The 27,249-nt window shown below is 41.7% G+C and overlaps 1 protein-coding gene and 2 long non-coding RNA genes across 5 annotated transcripts in view; 2 read left to right on the plus strand and 1 right to left on the minus strand.

Moving 5' to 3' along the window:
- Positions 1-478: 478 nt before the first annotated feature.
- SP8 (Sp8 transcription factor) lies at positions 479-4,974 on the plus strand. Of its 2 annotated transcripts, XM_072783818.1 has the most exons (3): positions 479-667; positions 1,436-1,532; positions 1,682-4,974. In XM_072783818.1, exon 3 carries the CDS (start codon positions 1,715-1,717, stop codon positions 3,182-3,184), a length of 1,470 nt encoding a protein of 489 aa, XP_072639919.1. In that variant the 5' UTR covers positions 479-667; positions 1,436-1,532; positions 1,682-1,714; the 3' UTR covers positions 3,185-4,974. The 2 variants fall into 2 exon arrangements, with proteins under 2 accessions (XP_072639919.1, XP_072639918.1); XM_072783817.1 differs by lacking the exon at positions 1,436-1,532.
- A 4,449-nt stretch (positions 4,975-9,423) lies between these two features.
- LOC140608894 (uncharacterized) overlaps positions 9,424-27,249 on the plus strand; it is a 43,966-nt gene continuing 26,140 nt past the window's right edge. For both annotated transcript variants that reach the window (XR_012010896.1, XR_012010895.1), the window contains exon 1: positions 9,424-10,569. This is a non-coding gene — a long non-coding RNA (uncharacterized lncRNA). The remainder of the gene's footprint in view (positions 10,570-27,249) is intronic.
- Positions 14,520-26,660, minus strand: LOC140608896 (uncharacterized). Its single transcript, XR_012010898.1, has 3 exons — positions 25,895-26,660; positions 20,984-21,687; positions 14,520-14,716 (listed from the first exon to the last, which is right to left on the minus strand). It is a non-coding gene; the product is annotated as an uncharacterized lncRNA (long non-coding RNA).

The following is a 27,249-nucleotide window of genomic DNA, read 5'->3' on the forward strand; positions in this document are numbered from 1 at the left end:
ACTCACACCACCTCCCCCCACCGCCACGCTTTACTGCCCTGGCCTTCTCTCCCTAGGTTTGTCACTCGCAGCCGCACTGTAGTACATTCACACCCTTCCCCCAACACTTTACTGATCTGCCCCTCTACCCTCCTGTCACACATGGTTATATTGTCACCCATAACACCCTCTCCCTCCGCTGCGCGGCCTCCCCCCTCCCCCGCCGCCACACTGTCACCGCTACACTCTGCCACAGGCACCACCGCTACACACACACCCCCCCTCGCCCCCGGGCTGCACCGTCGTCTCCTTCGCAGCTGGGTCACACAAGCACGCAGTTACATTGTTACACACCCGCACGCCGCTTTGTAACACACGCGCAGTCACTCGCGCCCCTCCCGCTCCCGCGCCGGCTCCCCCCCCCCCCGGCCCCCCCGCGGCGGCCCGCGGCGGCGCCGATGACCTCACGGCGCGCGCGCGGCGCGGCCCGGCGAGGCCGCAGATTGGCTGGCCGCGCCTCCGCGGCACTTCAAAGCCGGAGAGGGAGCTACAATTGTGGTGGAATGGGCGGAACTGATCATTGTATTGCACACCTCTAAAAAAAACACTGCCTCTGATTTATCAATATAAAAAAGATCCTCTGAGAGGAGGAGGGCACTTTTGTGTGATGGCAACTTCACTTCTAGGGGTGAGTCTCAGGATTTTCTCTTGCTGGTTTAATTAGTTTCCTTTTATTGCCGATCGGAGGGGGTTAAAGTCGCCCCGGCCAGGCCACGGGCTATCAGTCTCTATTGAGAGCTTTTTTTTTTTTTTTTTTTTTTTTTTTCCTTTAAATACAAGTGAGTTTGGAGAAAAGAAAGAGGGGGAGAGGGGGGCAGAGTCACTTTTTTTCAGCGCAGGAAAAGGTTCGAAGGGCATTTAGACAAGCCACCTCGCAGCGCCCGGCTGCTCCCTGCCCGGGAGACTTGCGCCCAGTCCTTTTTATATGCGACGATTTCGGGGGTAAAGAGAGCAAGTTTTCCTCCTGAGCAAACTGCAGATTTCCCCTCTTCCCCTTAAAAAATATCGCAGCCCGCCTTGCCTTGCAGGTACGTTGAACCGTCTCTCTCTCTCTTTACTATTGTAGTTTTTTTTTTTTTTTTTTTTTTAAGAAAATAAAAAGAAAAGCAGGAAGAGCGAGCGAGCCCTCTAGTTTGACCTCTTTTGGCCTGGGAGAAACAACCCAGCATGGGTTTCTGGGGACCGGAACAGGATTTTCAAAGCTCTCTCTGGATTACAGGGGAAGCGCTCTTAAAAGCAATCCAATGGTTTTTTTCCCCAGGCTTCTCGGCAAAGGAAACTTCCTTCCTCCCCAATCTGGACTTTTTTTGCTTGCTTGTTTGTTTCGAAGTGCCTGGGGCCTTGTGTGCACGAGAGTGTTGTTTTAGGTGAGATTACTTGTCAAACTCTTCTTTAGCATGGCGCTTTGCTCCCGAATCAGACGCCGACAGCCAAACTTGTCCCCTCCCGTAGAGTAGGAAGCAGCCGGGTGCCAGGGCTGTTGGGGGAGCCAGGTGAGTTGGTGGCGGCGCGCCGCAACGAGAGATGGGGTGCCGTGGGGCGTTTTGGAGGCTACCGGAGGACTGATGCACGTCTCTTTCCTCCCTCCCCCACCGGCCTTTTGCCCCCCTCCCCCACCCCTTCCCTCTCCTCCTTCCCGCAGGAAGAACCGAGGTTGGGATCCACTCCTCTGGCCATGCTCGCTGCTACCTGTAATAAGATCGGCAGCCCCAGCCCGTCTCCCTCCTCCCTCTCGGACAGCTCTTCTTCCTTCGGCAAAGGCTTCCACCCCTGGAAACGCTCCTCGTCCTCCTCCTCCGGCAGCTGCAACGTGGTGGGTTCCAGTCTCTCGAGCTTCGGCGTGTCGGGGGCCTCCAGGAACGGCGGTACGTCCTCGGCGGCGGCGGCGGCCGCGGCGGCGGCGGCGGCGGCGGCGGCCCTGGTGTCCGACTCGTTCAGCTGCGGCGGCTCGCCGGGCTCCAGCGCCTTCTCCCTCACCTCCAGCAGCGCCGCCGCCGCCGCCGCGGCCGCCGCGGCCGCCGCCTCCAGCTCGCCCTTCGCCAACGACTATTCCGTGTTCCAGGCCCCTGGCGTGTCGGGGGCGAGCGGCGGAGGGGGCGGCGGCGGCGGCGGCGGCTCCTCCGCGCACTCTCAGGACGGCTCCCACCAGCCCGTGTTCATTTCCAAGGTGCACACCTCGGTGGACGGGCTGCAGGGCATCTACCCGCGCGTGGGCATGGCGCACCCGTACGAGTCCTGGTTCAAGCCCTCGCACCCGGGCCTGGGCGCGGCGGGCGACGTGGGCTCGGCCGGCGCCTCCAGCTGGTGGGACGTGGGCGCCGGCTGGATCGACGTGCAGAACCCGAATGGCGCGGCGGCGCTGCCCGGCTCGCTGCACCCCGCCGCCGGGGGGCTCCAAACCTCGCTGCACTCGCCGCTCGGAGGCTACAACTCGGATTACTCGGGCCTGAGCCACTCCGCCTTCAGCAGCGGCGCCTCCTCGCACCTGCTCAGCCCCGCCGGGCAGCACCTCATGGACGGCTTCAAGCCAGTGCTGCCCGGCTCCTACCCGGACTCGGCCCCGTCGCCGCTGGCCGGCGCTGGCGGCTCCATGCTGAGCGCCGGGCCGTCGGCGCCGCTGGGGGGCTCCCCGCGCTCCTCCGCACGCCGCTACTCGGGTCGCGCCACCTGCGACTGCCCCAACTGCCAGGAGGCGGAGCGGCTGGGCCCGGCCGGGGCCAGCCTGCGGCGCAAGGGCCTGCACAGCTGCCACATACCGGGCTGCGGCAAGGTGTACGGCAAGACGTCGCACCTCAAGGCGCACCTGCGCTGGCACACGGGCGAGCGGCCCTTCGTGTGCAACTGGCTCTTCTGCGGCAAGCGCTTCACGCGCTCCGACGAGCTGCAGCGGCACCTGCGGACCCACACGGGCGAGAAGCGCTTCGCCTGCCCTGTCTGCAACAAACGCTTCATGCGCAGCGACCACCTCAGCAAGCACGTGAAGACGCACAGCGGCGGCGGCGGCGGCGGCTCGGCGGGCTCGGGTAGCGGCGGCAAGAAGGGCAGCGACACCGACAGCGAGCACAGCGCGGCGGGCAGCCCGCCCTGCCACTCCCCGGAGTTGCTGCCGCCGCCGGAGCCCGGGCACCGCAACGGCCTGGAGTGACGCGCCTCCTCCGGCTGCCCTTCCGCTCGGCCCCCTCCCAGCCCGGTCCACTCGGCCGCGTCTGCCCCGGCCTCTGCTCCAGCCTCTGTCCTCGGCATCCTGCTCGCACTTTCTGTCTCTTTCGGTCTCTGTCTCTCTCTCTCTTAGCTCACTCTGTGACTTGACTTTGTAAAGGGGCTGTGGACATGTAAGTAACACCCGCCGCTCCCCTGGGCGCCGGCTCTCCCACCTGCCCCAGGTCACACGCTCGCCCGGAGCTCCGCGCAGCCCCAGCCGGCGCCTGGCCGGCGCTTTAGTTCGCCTCGGCCGCCCTCTGCCATCCCCGGGCTGGCACGAGCGTGTCTTTTAGAGGGAAGCGGTCGCGGGACCGGGGGCCTCCGGGTCGAGCGGCGCGGTGGGGAGGGCGAGGCAGGAGGCAGGGCGTCCCCGCCGGGCAGCCGCCCACCAGCTCCGAGAACCGCGGCTCCCGAGGGCCCCGCCTGGCCGCCGCGGGCCGCGGCCCTCAGTGCGCAGAGCTGCCGCAGCTGCGCGGGTGCCCATCTCGGGCGGCCCCGAGCCCCGGAGTTTGCGGAGTTAGCCCTCCCAACGCCAGCTCGGCCTCTTTTCCTTTGTTCCCTGAGGTGGAACCGATTCAAGTTTCAGCTAAGGGCAGTCCTGGCGGATCGCTGCAGCAGCCTTCTTTCATCTTTATAACATTTTTTTTTTTTAACTAAAAAAAAAAAAAAAAAACTAAAGAAAAAAAAATACAGCATCCTTCCACTTGGTTCCCCTTCTAGATAGTTTTTCCCCTAGCAGTGAACAAGTCTTTCTTTCCAAACTGCTAACAGCGATCCCAAAGTTATTTTGATTGCATTAACTTAACTTATGGGGTGGGGGTGGGGGTGAGGGTTAGGTGTCTTTTTCTTATGCAAAAATACCCCCTTTCCGGTGAGACCAGATTAACTATCTCCGTGTTTGTCCTTTTCTACCTCGTTTTTTCCACCACTCCCGAGCATAATCTCCCAATCTTTTTTTTTTTTTTTTTTGCTAGTCCAGCCACCAATTTGTATTGTACCCATTTCTGTAAATTCTTGGAATTCATCGAAGATTCTTAGGGTTAAACTTTTTTTTGTGTGATTTAAACTTATAAACAAGTGAAGAAGCTATCGTTTAATTGAGACGAGGCTGTAGTTTAAATGCCAAAAGAGGGAAAATAGGAAACAAAAAAAAAAAACTTTGTAAAATATATCTGAACCTAATGGTTTGTACAACTGGAGAATCGTTCTAGATTAGTTACCAATTATAACTCCACCAGTGTATGGGTGCGAGGTGCAGCTGTCCAGGAGACGATTTTGTATAGTATTTTTCTTGTACATTACTTCCAGTAAATATTTGAAAATATATTGAAGTAAAGTTGATTTTTTTTTTGTCACAAAAAATATTAAGAGTTATTGTTGCAGTTCTGATGAGCTGCAGGTATTTTGAACTCACTTCTGGAGGTGCAGAGCCACAAACGCACTTTCGGGGCTTAGTTTTGCTCGAATATGAATTTAGATAGGTATCAAACTGTAACTAAGACAATATTTGATAAATGTGGGATGACATTTAATTTAATGGAGCATGTACTTCTTTGCATTTGCTGGCAGTTCAGGCATAGTTAAAGTGAGAGTTCTCCTATATTTCATAATAACTGGGTCTGCTAAAACCCATGTATTAAATAAATTGTCCAAGTGAAACTCAACTAACTTTGGCCTTTGTGTATTTCCTGAAGGTAATATTGTTAACTGTTAATAAACACTCCTGACACTACATTTAAATGTTTGCAGATTCTGCAAACTAATTGCTCATTGTAATGTTGAAATAATTTGGATATTTCACATTGAAATGAAAAGCCTTTCTCTGGAACATTTTAGACTTGCATTTTAAATGCATGAGATGTAATTGATTTATTTGTAATATTTTAAATGGTATTAATAAACTCAGATAAAAGACTAGGCCAGTTAATTTGTATTTTTTTTTTCCTTTTTAAACTATGGACATTTGCATTTTATCTTCAGTTAAATGTCTAATTTAAGCAAAATATAACCCTGTTTTTTTTGTGGTAATATTTAAATAATTGCCTTTAAGATATTACTTAGATGGAATGATCTATTTGGCAAAGCTGTGTTTCTCTATTTACCAAGATTAAGATTATAGTGTCTAAGAAATGTAATTAATTATTTACCAGTAGATTTAGCTCAAAGCATCAGGATTTACTGACCTCTTCAAATTTGTACTAAGTCACCAAACAATTCAAAGAAATCTCCCTGTTCTGCTTCCTTCTCTCCAGAAGGAGTCAGGTTGTTGGCCATTGATTGTATTTGGTATTTAAAAGGCCAAGCCTTACATTGGAAGATCAGTACATCTAAAATAAAAACATGGGTTTGGGGATAACTTTTGTTGTTAGGGGGTGGAGGAGGTCAAGCTAACAAAAGCTTGTTTTTGGCATTCCATGTCTTAGCTAAAGATTATGTAGAGGTAAATATCAGTAGTAGATTCCTGTTGAAATGAGTTATCTGTTCTTTTAAAGTCTCTAAACAGCCACCAAAGAAAAGGAAGGTTAAACCTTAATCTATTTACTAGGCTATTGTTCATAGGTGTCAATGATGCCAATAAAAAAATATTGTCTTGTTATGTCTAAGTGCATTTAAGCAATGAGTGTTCCTTGAGCCATACTTTGAAACATAAAATACTTTAAATGTTGATTGATGTTATATCAAACTATTTCACTATTAGATTAATATTATTATTTTGAATCAAATTGAATAAAAAGTTAGTGTGTTCAGATTCTTCTAAGTTTAGCTTCTTTCTTTCTGTTTGTATTCTCTCCACCCCAAGTTTAGTCGTGGTGTATTTCTTGACCTGAAAATTTTCCATTGAAATTTCTATAAAGTCATTATTATCCATAGAAGTTGAAAATCCAGAATGCTATGAATATTGTAAATTCAGGAGAAAAGAACAATTAGGGATAAAAAAAAATTTAGAATAATACAGTTTGTACCCAAGTAGCAGACTGCTTTTATCCTGTTGTCTATGCAGGTACTCGAGACCTCCAATCCCTATGGTTTTGCAAGCAAGGTTAGCCCTGGTTCTTTGGTATACTATAGCTCTAAGAAATGGTTTTTAAAAGTAAAATAGTCTCTTTCTGTCACTTTCTTCCTAGGAATAACACGCAGAACACAGTTTAAGTGTTGTTTCTTTTTTATTGAAAGTTGAAATGCTGAGGGATTCCGAGAAAGCGGCTCTGAAGGAGTTAAATGTAGTGGCAGGTAAGAGGAAAGCTGCTTGGTACATTTATAATATAAGTTGCATTACATACAGCATCCCATTTGATTTAAGAAGTGGGTAATGACAAGGAGAGAGATTGTCTGGAGGATTTCTTTGGGGGTAGTTGAGGGGAACAGATTGCAAACTTTCACTTTTCTCCTTCCCCTCCTCCTCCCTCTTCTAGCTCTGGTTTAGTTTGTTTTGATGGTTATTGAGCAGTTTTTCTAGATTCACTTTGTGGAGGGTGGGCAGGGTTCTCTTTTGGGGTCGGAGGACAGAAGATAAGGTGCAAAGTTGTGATTTTTCTCTCTGCTTTGTCTGTGGTAAAGAACCTCTTAACAGTGCCTGAAGGCTCACACAAATGAAGCCAAAGGCTGGATCTCACTTTGAACCAAGGGACGAGCTTCCAGTCTTCAGATCAAGGTAGAGTTAAACGAGTTGTTGACCCAGAGGTCAGGCCAGCTTTATCAGTGCTCCCTCCAGAGACTGGAACAGGGCCATGGCTCAGTCTAGCCTTTTCTGTTGGTCCGCCTCATCTCTTCCCCAAACTTTCTTCCCTACCTTGCTTTATCCTACCTTGGTTCAGTTTCCCTCTCTCTCTCTCTGGGTGATCTCCTTCATCTTGGGGACATGACTGTGACTTGTTGACATTGGACTATGAACAAAATTATTTTATGCTAGAAACTTCATTTAAGACAATGTGATGAGTTACTCTCCCTAATCAACCCATCTTAGAAAAAGTTCTTAGATGGTTTTGCCTTCCTTCAACTTTATTCTTACCCTAGTCTTGGTATAACTTCCCAACTGGGCTTCCCTTGGGGAGAGAATGCTGAAATTAAAAATTAAAGACAAGCGGGTGATGAGACTAGACTCCTGAGTGGGCAGATCGATATTCCTGCCATCAAGTTTCATCTCCCTGCGGATCTTTTGGTGAGATTACTGAATGGAATGTTACAGAAGGCCTGTGGAGGAATTTCTTTAAATTAAATATTTTGTACGATGAGCTCAAAGGTCAGATGATCTTTTAGGTTGGTAAATTAAGGCAGGAAATTCAGAGGAACAAAATTGTAGATGTGATTGTTCTCTGGCTGCTTAAGGTGGTGGAGATAGACATTTTAATGAAAGAAGTTCTACATTTTGCTCACTTTTTCATATGAATAGCCTCAAAGGGATTAATTTGATGTAGGTATTTTGAACAAACTGGGGTTTTTGTATTCTTGCTGTTTTATGTTATTTCTGTCCAGACAGGCGTTCTTATTTCTCCCGACAGACACCCGTAAGAAAAACTCAGGTAGGATTAACGCTTTCTTTTTTAAAAAATAGGATTTCTACAGTTGCCTGCCTTTCTTTATTAAAAAAAAAAAAAAAGTAGCCCAGCAGATTATTTCTATCACTGTATTTGGGAAAAAAGAAAATCGTGTTAAGGAAGGATCAAAAGGAGTGACGTGTAGAGTATGGTGTACTCATTTTTAAGTTAGGAGTGTCTCTTATGGCATCTTTTGAGGACTTTGCTTGTTATACAATTGTGGCTGTGGTTTAAAAATGAGGTTCAGAATTTGCTCGCGGCCCTATTTATTCCCTGCTTCCGGATTAAAGGAAAGCCGGTAATTCCTTGCCACCCTGGGCTGCGGCCGCCGCGGCTGCAGGGGATGCGCGTCAGTGGCCCTCTCCTTAGGTTCGCTGCCTTCCCGGGGAGCAGAGGTGTTGATTTGCTGTAGCGTGGGGGAGGGGGGAAATCTATTTTCTTTGGTCCCTGGGCGCGTGTTTAATTTAATTTAATTTTCTGCGGAGTCTCCCGGGCGGCGAGGAAGCAGCCTCCTGCGTTTCGCTGTGGTTCCCGAGGACTGTCGGGGCTTCCAGAGCTCTCGGGACAGCGAGGAGAGCCTGGGGTGATCGAGGGCCGCGCGGGCAGACAGCGCCCGCTCAGGGCTGCGGCTTTCCCCTGCCGCTCTCAAGCCATTCTTTGCAGGCCCTGGCGGGGGTGGGGTGGGGTGGGTGGGGGTGGGGGTGCTCCTTTAAGCCCCCTCCCTAACTTTGCTTCTCAGGCCACCAGTTCTTGCAGCGCGGGAGGCCACGCGAGAGGCGTCCTCGGCTCCCCTGGCAGCGCTCTTAGCCGGGGCCTGGGCTGCCCGAAGTTTCCCTCCGGCTCTTCTGTGAATTCAGGGGGCAGGTTCTGAACCCCGGAGGATTTCCCAGCCTGTCTGAACGCTGCCTCCGCTTCCCTGTCCTGCCGGCTGCTCTCAGAAGGACCCTCGGAGCACCCCCCACCCCCAGCCCACCCCACCCCCAGCCCCGGGAAGAGTCCGGGTCGGGCGAGCCACCGCGTCCGCTCGGGGGGTTGCAGCGAAGGGTGGGGCCGAGCCTGGGAGCCCCCGCCCCGCCCCCGGCCGCCCCCGGCCGCCCCCCGCCGAGCTGCGGGCCGCAGCCGCCCGCCGAGCGCCGGTGCACACAAAGACGTGGCGGGCGCCTCCGCTGGCTGCGCGGACGACGAGCGCCCCCGTGCGCCCCGCGCTCGCTCTGCAGCCGCCCAGCGCCCGCCCGGCCGCCGCCACCCGGCCCGCGCGAGCCGACCGTGGGAATCGCGGCGGTGAGCCTCCCCGAGCCCACCTCCCCGCTCCAAAAAGACGCTCGAGTAGGCCAGAGTAGGGGTGGAGGACGGCCTGCCTTCCCCTGGCTCTCCCCGTTCTCAGCATCCGCGAGCGCCTGCACCTCGTGGCTTGCCTCCCCCTGCCCCGGGGGCTGCGGGCGGGGCTGGCTCTCCGTCCCGCCTGTGCCACCCGGGCCTCCCGCGGCGAGGACGGGCCCAGGTCGTCCTCCCCAAACGTGTTTGGACTTCTCTTAGCAACGACTGTCCTAGCGACGATTGCCTTAGCGACGACTGCCTGCCCTTCGTCGCCTTCGGTGTTCCTTTCTGGGCCGAACCGCCGCATTCACTCGCGCCCGCCCCCCCCCCCCCCCCTCGCGGGGTTCAGCCAAGCGCGGCGTCCTCCTTCCGCGGGAAGCTTTAGCCTTGTCCTTGTGTCACTGGTTTGCCAGACGCACACCAAGGAGCTCCCGCACCTTTACCCACGCTGCTATCATAAAGGAAGCAAAGACAAGTCTGATTGGCTGCGCAAAAACTGCCCTTTTTGATTTCGGGAATCAAGGAACAGTAGAGCCCCCTCACTGACTCCTTCGAGCAGCCTTAGATGGATGATAGATGAGAAAGATATGTCGGTAGCTATAGATTTAGAAATAGATCGAGAGAGAGGACAATCGTTGTACCTGTTGAACTTTTCTTTACTGTGTTGTACCTAAACCCCAGCAACTTCTCTCAAGTGTTCTTCTCCCTCTTTGCTTCTTGACCCTTCGGGCAGCTAGGTATTTGGGGAGTGCTAGCAACATCCTCCAGGCCCCATATTGTGGTGACAACTGAAGGAAAGGGAGAACAAGAACGCCCTTTATTTAAAGGGCTTTCCTTGGAGAATGTACCTGCAGCTCCAAGGCGGCCTGAGGACGGGAGCCGGTTCCCAGGAAGCCTCTTTACCCCTCCTCTCTTAGGCGCCTCTAGGACCTCATCGTACAGGTTTGGATCCTTGGCTTGCACGTTGTACGCTGCAAGCGAAAGTTATGCATGCACCGTCTCTATATACTTAAGACAGCCTGTGCTGCTGCTGCGCCGCAAGCATCTTCCTCGTCGCTTACATCCAGGGTGTTCGCAGAGCCCCACACCTGCGAATGGTACGGCGGCTGCAGGCTCGTCGCGCCTGTGGTTAAATCCAGAGCTCAGTTGACGCCTCTCCCAGTAGCGGGTAAGGCAGGGGCAGTGAGGGCCTCGGGTGCCCAGCCCAGCCCCTGCAGCCTCGGATAGAAACATTCTGGCCGCCAGAAGCTCCAGGATATACTTGACGCGACCACCTCTGGAGCCGCCACCACCCTCCTCCCTCCAACTAGCCGGTGACTCGAGCCCCTGTTCCCACCCCTCTCTCCGGGGTCCGGAAAGCCGGGAAGCGCTGGAATGCCTCGTTCTCTCACCCTATTGTGCCTAGGTGTTGCAAACCACTGGAGGACAGAGCTTTGCGCTTTGATCTCATGTCCCAGTCATTCTTTAGCACAGAGGGGTGAGTTTAAATTAAATTTCTTTCTTTACTGATAAGTTCTAATGGGTCTCAGAAGGTGAATAATTATGCAGTAACATTTCATGGGTTGTTGGAGTGGGAATTCCCACTGCGCTGTCACCAGGAACAGAACTTCCCCGTTGGCTCAATGCTAAATGAAGCTTCTCAAGTAAGCTACAAGTGTCTTTCAGATCTCGGTGCAAATGATAGTCCTCTCCTGCTCTCACCTTTCTCACTCCTGCAAAGCAGTTTGTCCTCACATTTTTTATCATTTAAATGTATCTGTGATCTAAAAATACTTAAAAAATAGGTCTACTAAAGATCTTCTATCTGAAGGTTAGAAAATATTTGCTTTGATGATTAAATAGTATTCCTATTAAGACAAAGTACACACTGATGAAACCTGGGACCATAGTTTCCTGGAAAGAGGAGCGACCTAGGACTTGTCTCTGAATATCTGAACTTAGTCTTGCCATTTCTCTTCACTTATTTTTTGCTTGAATCCTGAGAAAAAGGGTCAAGACTGGGAGCTGCTGCAATCAGAGCTCTGAACTATCTAATTGCAAGTTTGGAAATGGACTTTTCATGGGGGGCAAGTTAAAAGAAAAAAAATGCCTTTGCGGCTTTATTCAAAATAGTCATCTACCTGTTAGAAAATGTGAACGAATTTTTTTAAGATTTTGGTTTTTATTTAATTTCCCCCCAAGATACTAAGAAACAACATCAACGGTTTGAATATTGAAATGGATGATGACATTTTGATGCTCAAAAGGAAATCAGACTCAAACTATAAGAAATCTAAATTTGTAATTTAAAGGCACAATGGAACTCTTTATTGTTTTGTTTTTTAAAAGAAATCCTTTCTACCCCATTCACATCAGTGTTTCATTGCATAGCATTTTCCTTGTTTACTTTTCTTCTCTTTAAATTTCTTTCTTTAAATGAATTAAGCTCCCACAAGCTTTAAGATTTCTAAATCAACACATAGAAATTGGAACCTGCTTATCAAGTTTTCACTTTTCTTTTGGCAACTAATTTGAAAGGGCCTAAACAATGAGTTGATTTACATTATGCTCATTTCACTTTGTACTCTATGTGAATGTTGAAAAAAAAAAAACACCTCACTAATTCACCTAGGGTTATCTTTACATCTTTGAGAGAACTGATCCTTCCAGCTTTAAGTTTTTAGTCACTCCATTTTAAGCAATGAAATAGAAGAAAGAAAGTAGATGTTTTTCCCCCCTAGAGTTCAGATGATTGTGTAGTTCAACTGAAAGTAAAGGATTTGTACTGTGCAATTTTGCACCCAATTTAATGTCCCTAATTATGCAGGTACCCTATCATCAGGTTTCCTATCATTTCAGGAAGTTTTGTGCTCATTCTTCTACAGTGATCAATGCTTCATTTCTCTCCTACATGCCTATCCCTTATTTTTGCTTTTTTTTTTTTTTTCATAAGCAGTTTCTTTCTCCTTTCAATTTAACCAACAATGGTCCTTGTGAGGGAGGGGGTACCTGGTGGCAGGTGGAAACGTATTTAAAAGAGATTCACATTGATTTAGTGATATTTTAAAAATATTATGTTATGAAAATGCTCTTTAACATAATTTGTCTATGGATACATAAAGTTTCTATTTAAAAAAAACACCAAGTTTCTATTTAGAGAAAAATCATCACTTTAATAACATTAAATTATATTGCTCCCAACTTTGATAAGGTTCTTGTAGGCAACAATTCAGTAGCTTTTATACTGTGAGGCAAATTAAATTTTGCTCTTTCTCTTAATAAATAACTATTTGGCTTAAAACTGAAGTAATTAAGTTTGGGTAAGGTACTCATATATTTTATTTTCTATGCCTTCAATAGTGACATATTTTAGTTCATTATCACAATTGAATGTTGTAATAGTAATCAATAGAGAGCAGTAAAACAACCTTGTAAATATTTTGGGAAAAAAAACATCATATATTCTTCAGTTGCATATACTTTGTAGAGAGCATATGATATAATTTATTTAGCATATGATAAAATTATTAAATGTGAACATACTTTGCTTAGTGATATGTTTACTTGAGTGTTTTAATATATATATATATATATCCAGGAAAATCAGAATCGGTGAAGTGTTCCGTTCCTAAAATTCCATCTGTTGTTTTGCAGAGAAAATTTTAGTTTCATAAGAGGAGTATAATAGTGGCCCCTGTTGCAAAGAAATGGTGTTTATATCTGTGAAGTTGTTTTAGTACTCCTTATTTTATAGTCCAAAAGCAGTGGCATGGTTCTTTTTACTTCATTTTTTTAAAGTAAACGTTTCATTTTGAAATAACTTTAGATTTATAGAAAAATTGTAAAAACAGTACCGCGAGTTCTGGGGTTTTCCCTATTGTTATTATTTTACATTACTATGGTAATATCTGTCGAACCTAAGAAATCAATATTGGTATATAATTTTTAAAAAATAGAGAATGAAAGGCAACAGATGTTGCATGGCACGTCAGTCAGTGGCAAAATATAGTTTAGGAAGATGCTGAACTTCTTTGGTCAGCTTGCCTATGCAGAGACTACATTAGAGTAAGTTACATAGAGAGCTATTCCTCAGGGATATGCCTTTGATGTATAGTTTCTTAGAATGAAATTTTTTATTTCTTTCATAGTTAATTAAAATATCAGAAGACATAACTAGCTAAGTTTTTTTTCCCCATGTATGGAAGCATCAAATTAAATTTTGAATGTTTGACAGTTTCACCTCAAGTTATCAAAAATTTATTCTTAGCAATGTTTTATTTGTAGCCTGGACCTATTTTTTATTCTACAATTTAGGATGATTTATTTACTCATTGTTATTGTCCTTAATGTAGTAACTACAAAATACAAGTAATCCAGTGACTCTATTTATTCCCACCATAGTTTTTCAAGTTAGATTTTAGGATTATTTTTTGCTAAGGAACTAGTTTGTCAGAGTATAAAAAGCTTTAAAACCTAATGGTTTGTCTTTTTTCTTGTTTTAAACACAGGTATCTCCTATAGGAGCAATACATTTGCATGGGTTTTTGTCCTAAGTAAGATTATAAGGAGTTTCATTAAAAAAAAAAAAAAGGAAAGTATTCTTTATTTAGAATATATTTTTACCATACCTAGGGTTGCTGGATGAAATATAGGATACACAGTTAAATTTGAATTTTAGATAAACAACAAATGACTTTTTAATAGAAGTATGCCCCATGAAACATTTACAACACATGATTTGTTGTTTTTTTGAAATTCAAATTTAACTGGAAGTTCTGATTTTTAATTTTTCTTCTTTTCAAATGAAATTTATGTATCCATAAAGGCAAAGCTTAAAAAAAAAAGACAATATAAAAAAATAACTCATGCCTATTCATGAAAATGCTAAGAACATAATGAAATTAGGATTTACTTGTTACCTGCAGGGTGAAAATATAAAATTGATTTTCCTATGACTCCTTTGTGTTTCTTATTTTTCAGCTCATTTGGCTTCATTCTGAGTTATCCTTACACATTTACAATACTAGTTCTATCCTGCATTTTAAGATACTATATTAGCTAGCTATCAAGAAAGCATTATTATGCTGATGTTTGCTGGTCATTATCTCCACACTTCTTTATAATATTAGAGCTGTTAAAAAGGAGGTATCTTTTAAAAAATCCTAATTTCTACTCATTAGATTCTTGCAGTTGAGAGCCTATGCTAAATTTTGCTCATGTAAATTCTATTTCCTAGGTACTTTACACCCCTCTCCTGGCTTAACTCTTAATTAACCTGCACAAACATGGACATCTATTATTTCTAGAAATCATGTATAAGTTGTAGCAGCATTACTGTGTATCAAATTCCCTTGCTAGGTATTTCATAAACTTTAACTAAAGAATCAAAAGTTAAAGTTCTCTCTCTTTCTTTTTTTTAAGATTTTATTTATTTATTCATGAGAGACACAGAGAGAGGGGCAGAGACACAGGCAGTGGGAGAAGCAGGCTCCATGCAGGGAGCCCAGTGAGGGACTCGATCCTGGGATCCCAGGATCATGCCCTGAGCCGAAGGCAGGCGTTAAACCGCTGAGCCATCCAGGGATCCCCAAATGTTAAACTTCTCCATCCTGGGAGAGTTTGTTTTTCTTTTTGTGGAAACACTGCTATAAGAAATAGAGGTAATATCCACTCAGTTATTCATGATATTTTCTCTTACTATAATAGTTCTTCTTGTGGTTCATTTTGCTGTTAATTTTCCTAATAATTTCTTATCTTCTCATAATTATTGTTTGTGATTATCCCCAGAAATAATAGGTAAAATTCTGTGTAGCTTGTATACAATACAGGCTAATAAGAGGTTGAGGGGGAGAATGAACCTGGCATTCAAGGTTTATCCATCTTGTCTCCACACAGCTCATAAAGTAGAAACAAAATTAACAGGCCACGCATACCAATCAGATCTATCATTAAAAATAATATATACAGTCTTTTGTCCATAAGCAGATAACTTATCAAGGACCCAACGCTTAAAAAGTAGCCACTTCTTAGATTCTGCTTTCACTAGCCATTACGGTTATTACTGTGAGAGTTCAGAGAAACTGGTAAGTGAGAAGTTTAGGAAAACTTATTTTGGAGGCTGGCTTGATGAACATTCCCTGAAAAATTGTTAGTAGGTTCCCACAAACCATTCTACTTTTTTGTCCTTCATTTTGTTTTCTAAAACCAATTGATGTTTTAAAATATAAAAACATAGCTACCCCTCTGAATTTTAAGAGAGGCATTCACAAACAACTGCAACTTTGTCGCATCATATTACCTGCATTTTAATCCAAATACTTTCCATTACAATTACATTTTTTTAAAGATCTTATTTATTCATGAGACACACACACACATACACAGAGGCAGAGACACAGGCAGAGGGAGAAGCAGGCTCCATGTAGGGAGTCCGATGTGAGACTTGATCCCGGGACTCCAGGATCACGTCCTGAGCCCAAGGCAGGTGCTAAACCACTGAGCCACCCAGGGATCCCCCAATTAAAGTTTTAAAATTCATTTCTTTGGAGGCAATTAGATGCTCACAGGAGATATTTTAGAAAGTACAAGAAATTGTGAAGCAGAGGGAACAAATTATCTTAATCCTACTTCTGATATGTAACAATTGTGTCTTTATTTATAATCTTTTGTCTGATGTGATTTTTTCTTACCTCTCTATATAAGAGTATAATGTGTTTTTTTGCCCCACTAACATTAAAATAAATCTCTCTTACTATTAAAAATTATGTGTTGTAAAATACTATATGGGCCACATATATCAAAATTTTACCTACTTCCCTAATACTGGGTATTTAGTTGTTTCCAAATAATTGAACATCCTTATGCACATTTTGTTCTAATTTCTGATTATTTCCTTAGGATACTAGAGGAGAAAGGAATTTTTGAGGAATAAGAACACTTTGAAGGCTTTGCATAGAGGGGTGGCTGGCTGGCTCAGTCAGAACATACAACTCTTGATCTGGGGATTGTGAGCTCAAACCCCACCTGGATGTAGCAATTACTTAAATAAATAAATAAACACTTTTTAAAAAAAGATTTTATTTATTTATTCATGAGAGACACACACAAAGAGAGAGGCAGAGACACAGGCAGAGGGAGAAGCAGGCTCCATGTAGGGAGCCTGATGTGGGACTCAATCCCGGGTCTCCAGGATCACACCCTGGGCCGAAGGCAGGCACTAAACTGCTGAGCCACCCAGGGATCCCTATACTTAAAAAACTTAAAAATAAATAAATAAATAAAGGCTCTAGATAGAGATTACCAGGTTACTGTCCTGGAAGTATGTAGCAGTTTATACTCCAGTTTATACTTCAGTTTATACTCCAGGAAATGGTAGTTGAAAGAACCAGCTTTAAATGCACTGAATTCTTAATCTTTGTTCAATTAATAAGGAAATAATAAATCTCAGTATTGCTTTGAGTTGCAAATTTTAGATTCCTAAAATTTTTTCAACGTGTTTATTTGCCATTATATATTTTTTTAAATTTTTATTTATTTATGATAGTCACACAGAGAGAGAGAGAGAGGCAGAGACATAGGCAGAGGGAGAAGCAGGCTCCATGCACTGGGAGCCTGACGTGGGATTCGATCCCGGGTCTCCAGGATCACGCCCTGGGCCAAAGGCAGGCGCTTAACCGCTGTGCCACCCAGGGATCCCTGCCATTATAATTTTTGGTTGTGAATTGTCCTTCTATGGTTATATCCTTTTTTGTTTGTATTATTTTATTATTTTATTTTTTTGAGATTTTATTTATTCATGAGCAATACAGAGGCAGAGGGAGAAGCAGGCTTCATGTGGGAAGCCTGTTGCAGGACTCGATCCCAGGACCCTGAGATCATGACCTGAGCCAAAGGCAGATGCTCAACCACTGAGCCACCCAGGCGCCCCCTTTTTTGTTTGTTTAAAACATTTTTATTTATTTGAGAGTGAGCACAAATGGGGGAAGAGCAGAGGGAGAGGGACAGGGACAGGGACAGGCAGACCCCATTAAGCACAGAGCCCTCCCTGGGGCTCTATCCTCAGACCCCATGATCATGACCTAAGCTGAAGTCAGCCACTTGACGACTGAGCTGCCCAGGCACCACCTGTGGTTATACCCTTTTTTGAATGAGTCCACTTGATGGCAAAATGAAGCAGATGGTCTGGGCCAATGGAGAATATTCTGGGAGAAAATGCTGGCTCTGGAAGCAGGAAGTCTCTTCAAGCCCTCAAACCATATAGTTTCCTTAAACTGGGATTGGAAAATCAGTTTCCTTTTATTAGTACTGGATTAACAACAGGAAGTAGGCAGAATGGAACCTTATTTATGCTATCCTTTTACAGAAAAATTTTGGGAAAACAAACAGTTCTATTTCCCAACTAAGAATGGACATTGTTTTGCACTGTCACATGGTACAAAAATATAGATTCATTTCAACATGTTAGCTGCAACTGGTTGATAAGTAAAAATGATCAATCACTGAGTTTATAGGATAGGGGCCCCTGGGTGGCTCATTTGCTTAAGTGTCAGATTCTTGATTTCAGCTCAGGTCATGATGTCAGGGTCGCAAAGATGAAGCCCTGCCTCAGTTGGGGAGGAGTCTGATGGAGGTTCTCTCTCTTTTCCTCCTTTGCCCCTTCACCCTGTTTGTGTGCATGTGCACTCTCTCTCTAAATAAATAAAATCTTTAAACAAATAATTTTATAGGATAACCAAAAAAAATATTTATAGTTTATTAACTGAATTAGCCAGATGTTTGGCTGCTGGCTGCATGAAGCCACAGAACTAACCTTTAAAGAGAATTCATTCATTCATAGTCATCATAGAGAACTCTGATTTGAATGAGCTGCGGTAGCTGGACAAAAAGATCTATTTTAAAATTTTAATATTTTATGGACATTGGAGAAATAGTGTCTAAGCATAAAGTCTATTTTCAATTACTAATTAATTCTACATTTTTTAAGCTTCTTACATAATTCTATATGAGAATTATTCTTTAGAAAGCTTAAAGTTTTGTCATACCTAGGTGACATACACATTCACACTTGAAAGAAATGCTTAAATACAACCACTAATGAGTCTTAGACTCTTGAGGCACCTGGCTGGCTCAGTTGGTAGAACACATGACTCTTGATCTCGGGGTTGTGAGTTCAAGCCTCACATTGGGTGTAGAGATTACTTAAAAATAAAATGTTAAAAAAAATAGTCTTAAACTCTTGAGTTGTTGGAGGGTGGAAGGGAAGAAGAGGGTGAGTAGATTGGTCATACATCATATCTCTAATATAGCTTCAATTTGTACTATAGACAACAGTATCTTATAGTGGTATTCTAAATGATATATTTGCTTTTGCTCAAAAAGTAAAAAAATCAAATCAAATACTGGATGCCTACTTCGTGTTCAGTACTTTGGGTTAAAAATGAGCCTTAAGTATGATCATGAAACACAGTCATAATTTGAGAACTTACTTATAATTGTAAAACAAAAGAAAAATATTCTTTGAATTCTTTCTTTAAGAGAAAAATTATGATTTGAAAAGAATAATTACCCTTCATCCTGCCCTTATGACTTTAAAATTAACTATTTAATAATTTAACAACATGTAGGCAATAGTATTATAATTTTAAAATGCTCAGAGTGTGTTAAAATAACTTTCACCTTGGTATGGAGTATATATGTATTTACCAGGAATTAAGCCCAATGTATTTGCATGTCAAATTGTTACATGGGGACAGAGATTAATTTAGTTTGTCATCCAAATACAATTACTTATTAAGTAAATTTAAATATTCTGTTGTATATAACAAACTAAGAGAGCTCACTGATGGTGCTGAATTGATTTAGAAAAGTAACAGTTCTTTCTTTTAACTATATACAGAAATTTCCAAACACTCTAAAAAGAGACCAAAACAATGAGGACTAGAGCCTGTGCCTTTTTAAAACTGTAGTGCAACAGAGGAAATAAGTGAACATTTACTGGACTTAATTGTTCTATCCATGCTCAAGCTTATAACTTTTTTTCATGAATTCTATAGTTAAAGATATTTTTTTTTCCTTTAAAATCTAGAACAAGGTTTTTCAACTTTTTTTTTTTTTTGGCTGTTTTTTGGTTAACAAATTCCTTTGAGACTCTGATGCAGGCTATATATCTTATCTTAAAAATATGCTCATCTCAACACTTCTTTGATGCCGATAAATGGACCTTAAATTTAGAGTGGGAAGTGTACTCTTGAGTCCTTAGTTTGTATGCGCTACTAAAATTTACACATTTTAGGGGCACCTGGATGGTTCAGTGGTTGGGCATTTGCCTTTGGCTCGGGTCATGATCCCGGAATTCCGGGATTGAGTCCCATGTCCGGCTGCCTGTGGGGAGCCTGCTTTTCCCTCTGCCTCCCACTGTGTCTATCATGAATGAATAAATAAAATCTTAAAAAAATAAAATCTTAAAAAAATGTTACACATTTTAGAAGATTTTCACTTGAATAAATCAAAGAAAGTGTCTTTTATCTTTGGTTCTGTCATCTAGATTGATAAAAATTAACATGAAGAAAGGAGAAGGGTTAACTGTTCCCTTTCAGAATGTAGAGTTTTCAGTTTTACAATGTGAAGATTACAATTTTACCTAAGGAGCAATTTGAAACATATAAGACGAGGGGTGGGGTGTTGTCCTTCATATTTCAAAGTATATAATCAAAATTTTATGATATTTGTACTGCCCTTGTTTGTTATGTATATGCTGGGTTTGTGATATAATTTAGTAGTGGCTTCTCCAAATGTTTTAATTTTCTCTAAGTTGATATCATAATGCCTTCTGCCAATATAGAAATATGTAGAATTTTATAGTTCATCATTAAATTTCAAAACTTCAGCTTTAAAACAATTTCATTACTTGAGGCAGCATTTGTTTTAGAATATTTGGAAAGTCATTTGTATGAGTAGTAGCCTCAGTTTATTTAAGCAAACCTTGAACCACTTTTGATGACTCCACCTTAGCCAACACTACTCAATGCATAGGTTACTGCTTTTTTCAGTTACATTTGTAAATCTGTCTTGGTTTCTCCATGATACAGCTGTCAAGATCTTTTTTTATCTTAACCAAAGAAAGGAACGATGCATCAGCAAGTGGGTTGCAAGTGGAACAAAAGAGTTATGATAAACACCCTGAAAATAAAGATAGCAGGGATGATTCAACAATGAGAGACAATCTATGTAGATACCAGGGTCTAATCTTCCCATACACTCTGTGTGTGTGTGTGTGTGTGTGTGTGTATGTGTGTGTATGGTGTGTGCAGGGGAAGACTGAAGGCTCGTGGGGAAGATGTGCTATTGCTGGAACAGCTGTATTTCTAACTCTTCCAAATTGTAATTGGGTTGTGTACAAGAATTTTTCAGAGTGTGGGTGGGCAGAAAAACATCCAGCTTCACATCAGAATGTTAACCAAAGAGGAACCATGTACCTTTATATTTTTGTAGTGTAAGGAGGAGGCAAATAGCAAGTCGTTTCCTATGTGAATAGCTCAGAAGTACCTTACATTTCCAGTTCCATCCTAGTGGGATAGTGGGTTAGCTGAGCATGGGCGATGGAATCAGATTTCCTGGGTCGAATCCTCATTCTGTCACTTACTTGGTGTTTGACCTTGGGAAGTGTCCTTAATTACTCTGTGCCTCAATTTCCTTACTCAGTAAAATTTGAATAATAATAGAATGTATCAAAGTGTCTAAGCTAAGACCTACAAGGCTCAACTGTAGTGCCCAGCAGATCAGTGCTCAATGAAAGCAAACTTCTCTTAGTAGTTACTTACTACTGTATTAAGTATTATTGATACTGTATTATTGATCTATTATTGTTACTACTAATAACAGGAGCATTCCATTTTATAATGGAACACATTTACCTTCTTTTTGTAATTTTGGAGAGTTTCTCCTTTCTCTATACTTGGGAATCCTGTTGACCTTGCTGTTATTCTTGATGATTCCACTCTTGCTCCTGTCTTCCTTTGGTGTCCTTGTACAAACCATCTGTGAAAGCTAAGCCTTTTTTTTCCTTCTTTTTTTCTTTTTCTCTGGCTAATATGTCACTTATTAATCCTTCTCTTCTCAGGGCTCCAGGAAATCAGGAACTAAAGGAATTCATGAAACTAATGTAGGCAAAGGTGTAATTCTGCCTGAATTGGAGCTGTGGAACTAGGAATTTAATTGGAATTTGTACCTCTTTTTTGTGGGTTTTCTGAGGATATGATGGTAAAATATTTTTCCCTTCCATTACTAAGATGGTTGCTAGAACATATTACATTTCTTCTTCTTTTTCTTTTTTATCATTTGAGTGTCTTCAAATATTTTTTCTTCTTTCTTTAGTTTTTCTTTTTCTTTCTCACTCTTTTTTTTTCATTTTTGCTTCATAATTGTCCAGAATGTTGTGGTTAATTTAACAACTTCAATCCTTTTCTGAGACTCTTTTCTTGACTTTCAACTGGGCAGAAAATATTTTAGCCATGTATTATATTACTGTGATGTAGTAAAGTTGATGATCAAACAAAATACCTCCATTCAATAACAAACTTTACTTGGCTCATGAAGAATAGCATTCCATCATTTATACCTACAAAAACACAGATCAGTTTACTAGACCATTCTTTCCATCAGTCTAATAATGTAACAGTAATTGCATTCATTATAATTTTTCACACCTAATTGTCCAACTTTTGCTTTTCTGAAATTTAAATAAACTTCTTCTCTAAATAGATACTCAAGCAGTTAAAAAGAAAAACATTTTAGTATGATTAAGCTGAACCTTGATAATTAAGTATAAATCATTAAGAAAACATGCCCAACAATTTCAGTTACATTAGCGATGATTTTTAGTGTATTTCCACAGACATTATCATCAAAGATACTATGCTTTTGTCCAAAAAGTGTGTCTCTTTAAATTTGTTTTTTTGCTTGGAATTCTAGTATTTCTGCAATTTCTCCCGTGTAAGAAGTGTCCAAATCCATAATACTTAGACATATAAATAAATACTAAAAGAAAAACAGATCTCATACCTTGGGCTGAATTCAGTGTTCTTCCAAGGGTGTGGATGGATGTACAGAGTATTTTTAGGGCATGGTTAGTCAGTTTTATTTGGCCGTGTAACTGCTGCCCTGACTTTGGTTGAATCCTCCCAATGACTTTTTTTTTTTTTTTTGGTATATTTTTTTTTATTGGAGTTCGATTTGCCAACATACAGCATAACACTCAGTGCTCATCCTGTCAAGTGCCCCACTTGTGGCTCAGTGGTAGAGCATCTGCCTTTGGCTCAGGTCATGATCTTGGAATCCTGGGATCGAGTCCCACATCAGGCTCCCTGTAGAGAGCCTGCTTCTCCCTCCCAATGACTTCATGTACTCCCAATGTGAGCAATGACCACACTCCATTCAGCTAGCCATCTTCCCCAATTAACTGTAGACAGAAGTCCTTGGGGTTGTGACTGGGACTGTAGGCTCTGGAGTTAGCAAGGGTATGAATCCTAGAGTCCAAGCCTCAACAAGTTACTTAATTTCTTTAAGCTTCAATTTTCTTCTCTTTAAAGAAAGATAATATTGATAATAAATGCCGTTATAAAATTGATATGAGGACTAATGAGATAATGTACATATAGTGCTTGTCCTATACCTATGTGAAAAATTTAAAAAAATATTAGCTCATTAGAAGCAGTAGTTTAAAATGGTTTTAGGAAAATTCAAAAGTGCACTGGGTCATAAGTGTGTGAAAGCTCATATATTTGCAGTATGAAAGATGCTGTTTTTGCTTGCTAGCACATAAAGCTATTTAGTGGAAAGAGAATATGGTTAAGAAAGTAGAACTTAGTATAAATTTCTATTTAGTAAGTCTAGTCTTAGGGTAAAGGAATAGCAATAGCAGAATCCAGAAGCAAAAGTAAAGAGAGAAAGATAAACACATTCCAAATCCTGGACTAGCGATGAGGATAGGTGGTTGTGATATGCTGTGATAGAAAAAGCAAGTGCTTGGAGGCAAGATAATGTTTCTGCTCTCTTATCAATATATAATGATGATGTTGGACTGGATGTTTTCAGGGTTTTCTTTGAGCTGTAACTTAATGTAAATCTGAAAAATTATCTTCTACATGGAATAATGGAAGCTTCCCATGTTCTTTGGCCTACATGGAATAAATGTTTCAATAGGTTATTCAAATGTTTAAACAGATAGTTTAAATAGTTAAGCTGATTAACGGCCTCCTAAAGGTGTACACATCCTCATTACTGGGACCTGTGAAGGTAACAGACTTTACCTTACATATCAAAAGGACTTTGCTCATGTGATTAGGAATCTTGAGATGGGTCCATTATCCTGGATTTTCTATGTGAGCCTAACATAATCACAAGGGACCTTATAAGAATAAGAGAGGGAAGGTCAAAGGCAGAGAGAAATGTGGCAAAGGAAGGCAGAGATCAGAGAGATGTAGGCCAAAGAACATGGGAAGCTTCTAGAAGCTGGAAAAAGAACAAGGGGCATATTTGTCCCCAGAGCCCATAGAGACTGATTTTAGGCTTTTGACTCCAGAACTATAAGATAGTAAATCTGTTGTTGTTGTTGTTTTTTAAAGATTTTATTTATTTGACCAGCGAGAGAGCACAAGCAGGGGGCGTGGGAGGGAGAGCATGAGGGAAAAGCAGGCTCCCTGTTAAGCCGATGTGGGGTTGAATCCTAGGACCCTGGAATCGTGACCTGAGCTGAAGGCAGACCCTTAACTGACTGGGCCACCCAGGGGCCCCCTTTGTTGTTTTAACTCACCAAGTTTATGGTAGTTTGTTATAGCAGCAATAGGAAACAAGCAATAGAAATGTAATACAAGCTTTATCAATGTGGTTTTGCTAAAAGGAGGCAAATTGTGTTACTTGAGGGACTATGTAGAGATATTTCGTGATCTATGCTTTTTTTATATATGTAATTATGGCTTTTAAATGAACTTGGTTTAATTTAATTTTGAAATAATTTGTTTGTTTTCAAATATTTTATTTGAGAGAGAGCATGAGCAGGGTGGGAGCGGTAGAGGGAAAGAGAGAGAGGGAGATGCAGACTCTTTACTGAACAGGGAGCCAAATGTAGGTCTTGATTCAAAGACTCCAAGATCATAATCTGAGCCAAAGGCAGATGCTTAACTGACTGAGCCACTCAGGCACCCTAATAATTTGGTACTTAAGTGTACAATTGCCAAATTGCTTCTCCTTGTGGGCCAAATTTCCCACAATACTTGTATCTGTAAAAGTTTACAAAGAGTCTTTTATCTTTTAAAAATATCTTTTATCTACATTTAAAATGTCTATAGAAGTCTTTTATCTACATTGCCTGGTCTTGAGGACTTCCTGGTCTTAGGAGAACACTGATTTCTGCCAGCTGTGATTCATAGCCTAAACTTAGACTAACCTCAATCTAAACCTGGCTAAGCATCCTTGCCCTCTACTTGTCTTTTACCTTTGGGATTGGATACAGTTATAAGAGACAAGAATGAAGCACTAGTTTTAAAAGGGGTGGGGAGAGTACCTGTAAATACCTGGCTTAGAAAGACCAAAATACAGTGAAGGCATCTGACCAGAGGTCAGGATCCATCAAAGAGTCATTCTCTAAATGTTAATATTTTACAGTAGCCCTCAGCCCTCATCACATTTTATCCTTTGTACTACCTTTCCTTCCTAAGAGATAAAGCTAGCTGTTCATTGAGTCTTAAAATAATTGAAACACTAATGAGAGTACCCATGGAATATAAACAGTTCAACAAGGATAAGGTATAGCACAGATGTTAGTGAAAAGAAAAAAACACCAGTGTCACATCTGTTCTATAACTAACCCAACCAATCTACTTTATATCTTGCCACTCCTTAAAATAAGCTGTAGTGTGTTTTATGTTAAGTCAACTTAGCTCTATATTAAGTCAAATTAGGTCATACTTAATAACCTTGTTGTTAGCCTACTCAATGGGTTAGTTTAATAGTATACACAGAGTGCTTTTGATATGACCTACTGTATGATAATTATTTCCCATTAGTGTCCACCTATGTATTCATTGTTTTAATTCTGAGCTCTTATTCCAAAAGGTTTATGAGGTGAAATCATTGGTTGATTAGAAAGTTCACTCATTAAAAAAAAAAAAAATTCACTCATAAGAACTAGTCAAGGAAGGAAATTGGGAAACTTGAAAGGGAAAAAATGAGGATAGAGGCATTGGAAGACAGTAGTTTTCAAGCCTTTATTAATTTCTCTACCATTAATTACCAAATTATTTCAAAATTAAATAAACCAATTCATGTGCTATAATAAAAGGCTAAAATTAATTAAAGTTAATTAAATTAAAATTAAAATTGTCATGTGAATGGGAATAAAATGTTTTTCTGGACTTATGCTGGCTTAGAATAGAAGTAAACTATCCAACAGATCACTAATGCGTGAAAATACTCATGACATGTTGTGGTTGTTGAAATAAAAATAATTTACAGCCTACCAGGTCATCTTTTCAGTAAATGTGTGTGCCTCATTTTAATATCAGTAATGCAACCTGCTACTATAACTGTCTTCAAAAACTGAATCATCTAGAGTTTATTGAATATCTACTATATCTGAGGCACTGTAAGAAGATAATGCATCTTAAATTTGCTGATTTGGTGCCATGAGTACTGTGGTGTTCATTACTCAAAGTCCTCAAATAAATATCAAGTTGTGAACTATAAACCTAAACATGTTATTATTTGATAATTATGAGTTTAATGAGTGATTTAAAATTTAAAAATTAGATTTGAATCTGCTGAAGTACCTTCTCATTTCTTCTTTTCTTTAAAGATAAAAATCTCAATCCATGATTTAGCTTCTTTTTCAGTTGTAGAACACTTGCTTTAAGAAAAAGTATAGGGATTAAATAGACTTATAAAATTGATAATGTGTGTATAAATGATTGTTCATTTTGAAAAAATTATTATAAGTGTCCTCAAAATCCTGAACTCATCAAAGTAAAAAATTCCATAGCTGACTGAAATAATTTTGGGGACAAGATGCTTTGATTACTTTAAAATTAGTGTCTTAATTAAAAGGATATATTTTAAAACAATTTTAAGAACAGTATAGCAATTTTAAACTTTTAAATTGTGGCATCCCCAAAGCACCTAGTCTCCACTTACTTTCCAGCTTTATTAGCTGATAACCCCACAGGTCCTTATAAACTGTTTGGGACACCAGTTCTCAGCATGGTTGCTTGTTCTGGTGAGAGAAGTGAATTTAAGAGAATGCTACTCATGGAGCATTCTTTAAAATATTTTGTAATAAAATAGGGAAAGGGAATAAAGGGGAAAGGAGAAAAAATGAGTGGGAAATATCAGAAAGGGAGACAGAACATGAAAGACTCCTAACTCTGGGAAATGAACTAGGGGTAGTGCAAGGGGAGGTGGGCGGGGAGTGGGGGTGAATGGGTGACGGGCACTGAGGGGGGCACTTGACGGGATGAGCACTGGGTGTTATTCTATATGTTGGCAAATTGAACACCAATAAAAAATAAATTCATAAAAATAAATAAATAAATAAATAAATAAATATTTTGTAATAAAATGTGAATAAAAATTAGGTGGGGCTATTAATTGGAAAAGAAGGTGTTTTATTGGCATCTGTAAGTATGACTATGGGATTGGTGTTGACAGGTTCAAGGGGAAAGTAGGCATTGCAGGTACAAAAATATCTTGGAGATATTCTGAGTTTGGTTCCAGATCACCGCAATAAAGCAAATATCACAATAACGTGAGTCAAATGAATTTTTTGGTTTCCCAGTACATATAAAAATTATGTTTACACTACACTATAGTCTATTAAATGTGCAGTAGCATTATTTTTTTTAAAACTCATAAGTGTACATACCTTAATTTAAAAAAATACATTATTCCTAAAAAATGTTAGCCATCATCTGAGTTTTCAGCAAGGCTTAATAATCACTTTACTCGTTGAAGGTCTTGCTTGGCTGCTGACTGATCAGGCTGTGGTTACTCAAATTGGGGTGGCTGTGGCAATTTCTTAAAATAAGACAATACTGAAGTTTGCTGAATCAATGGACTCTCTTTTTTTTATATATATATTATTATTTTTTTTATTTATTCATGATAGACACAGAGAGAGAGAGAGGTGCAG

Source organism: Canis lupus, chromosome 18 (assembly GCF_048164855.1).
Source record: "Canis lupus baileyi chromosome 18, mCanLup2.hap1, whole genome shotgun sequence".
Classification (NCBI taxonomy): domain Eukaryota; kingdom Metazoa; phylum Chordata; class Mammalia; order Carnivora; family Canidae; genus Canis; species Canis lupus.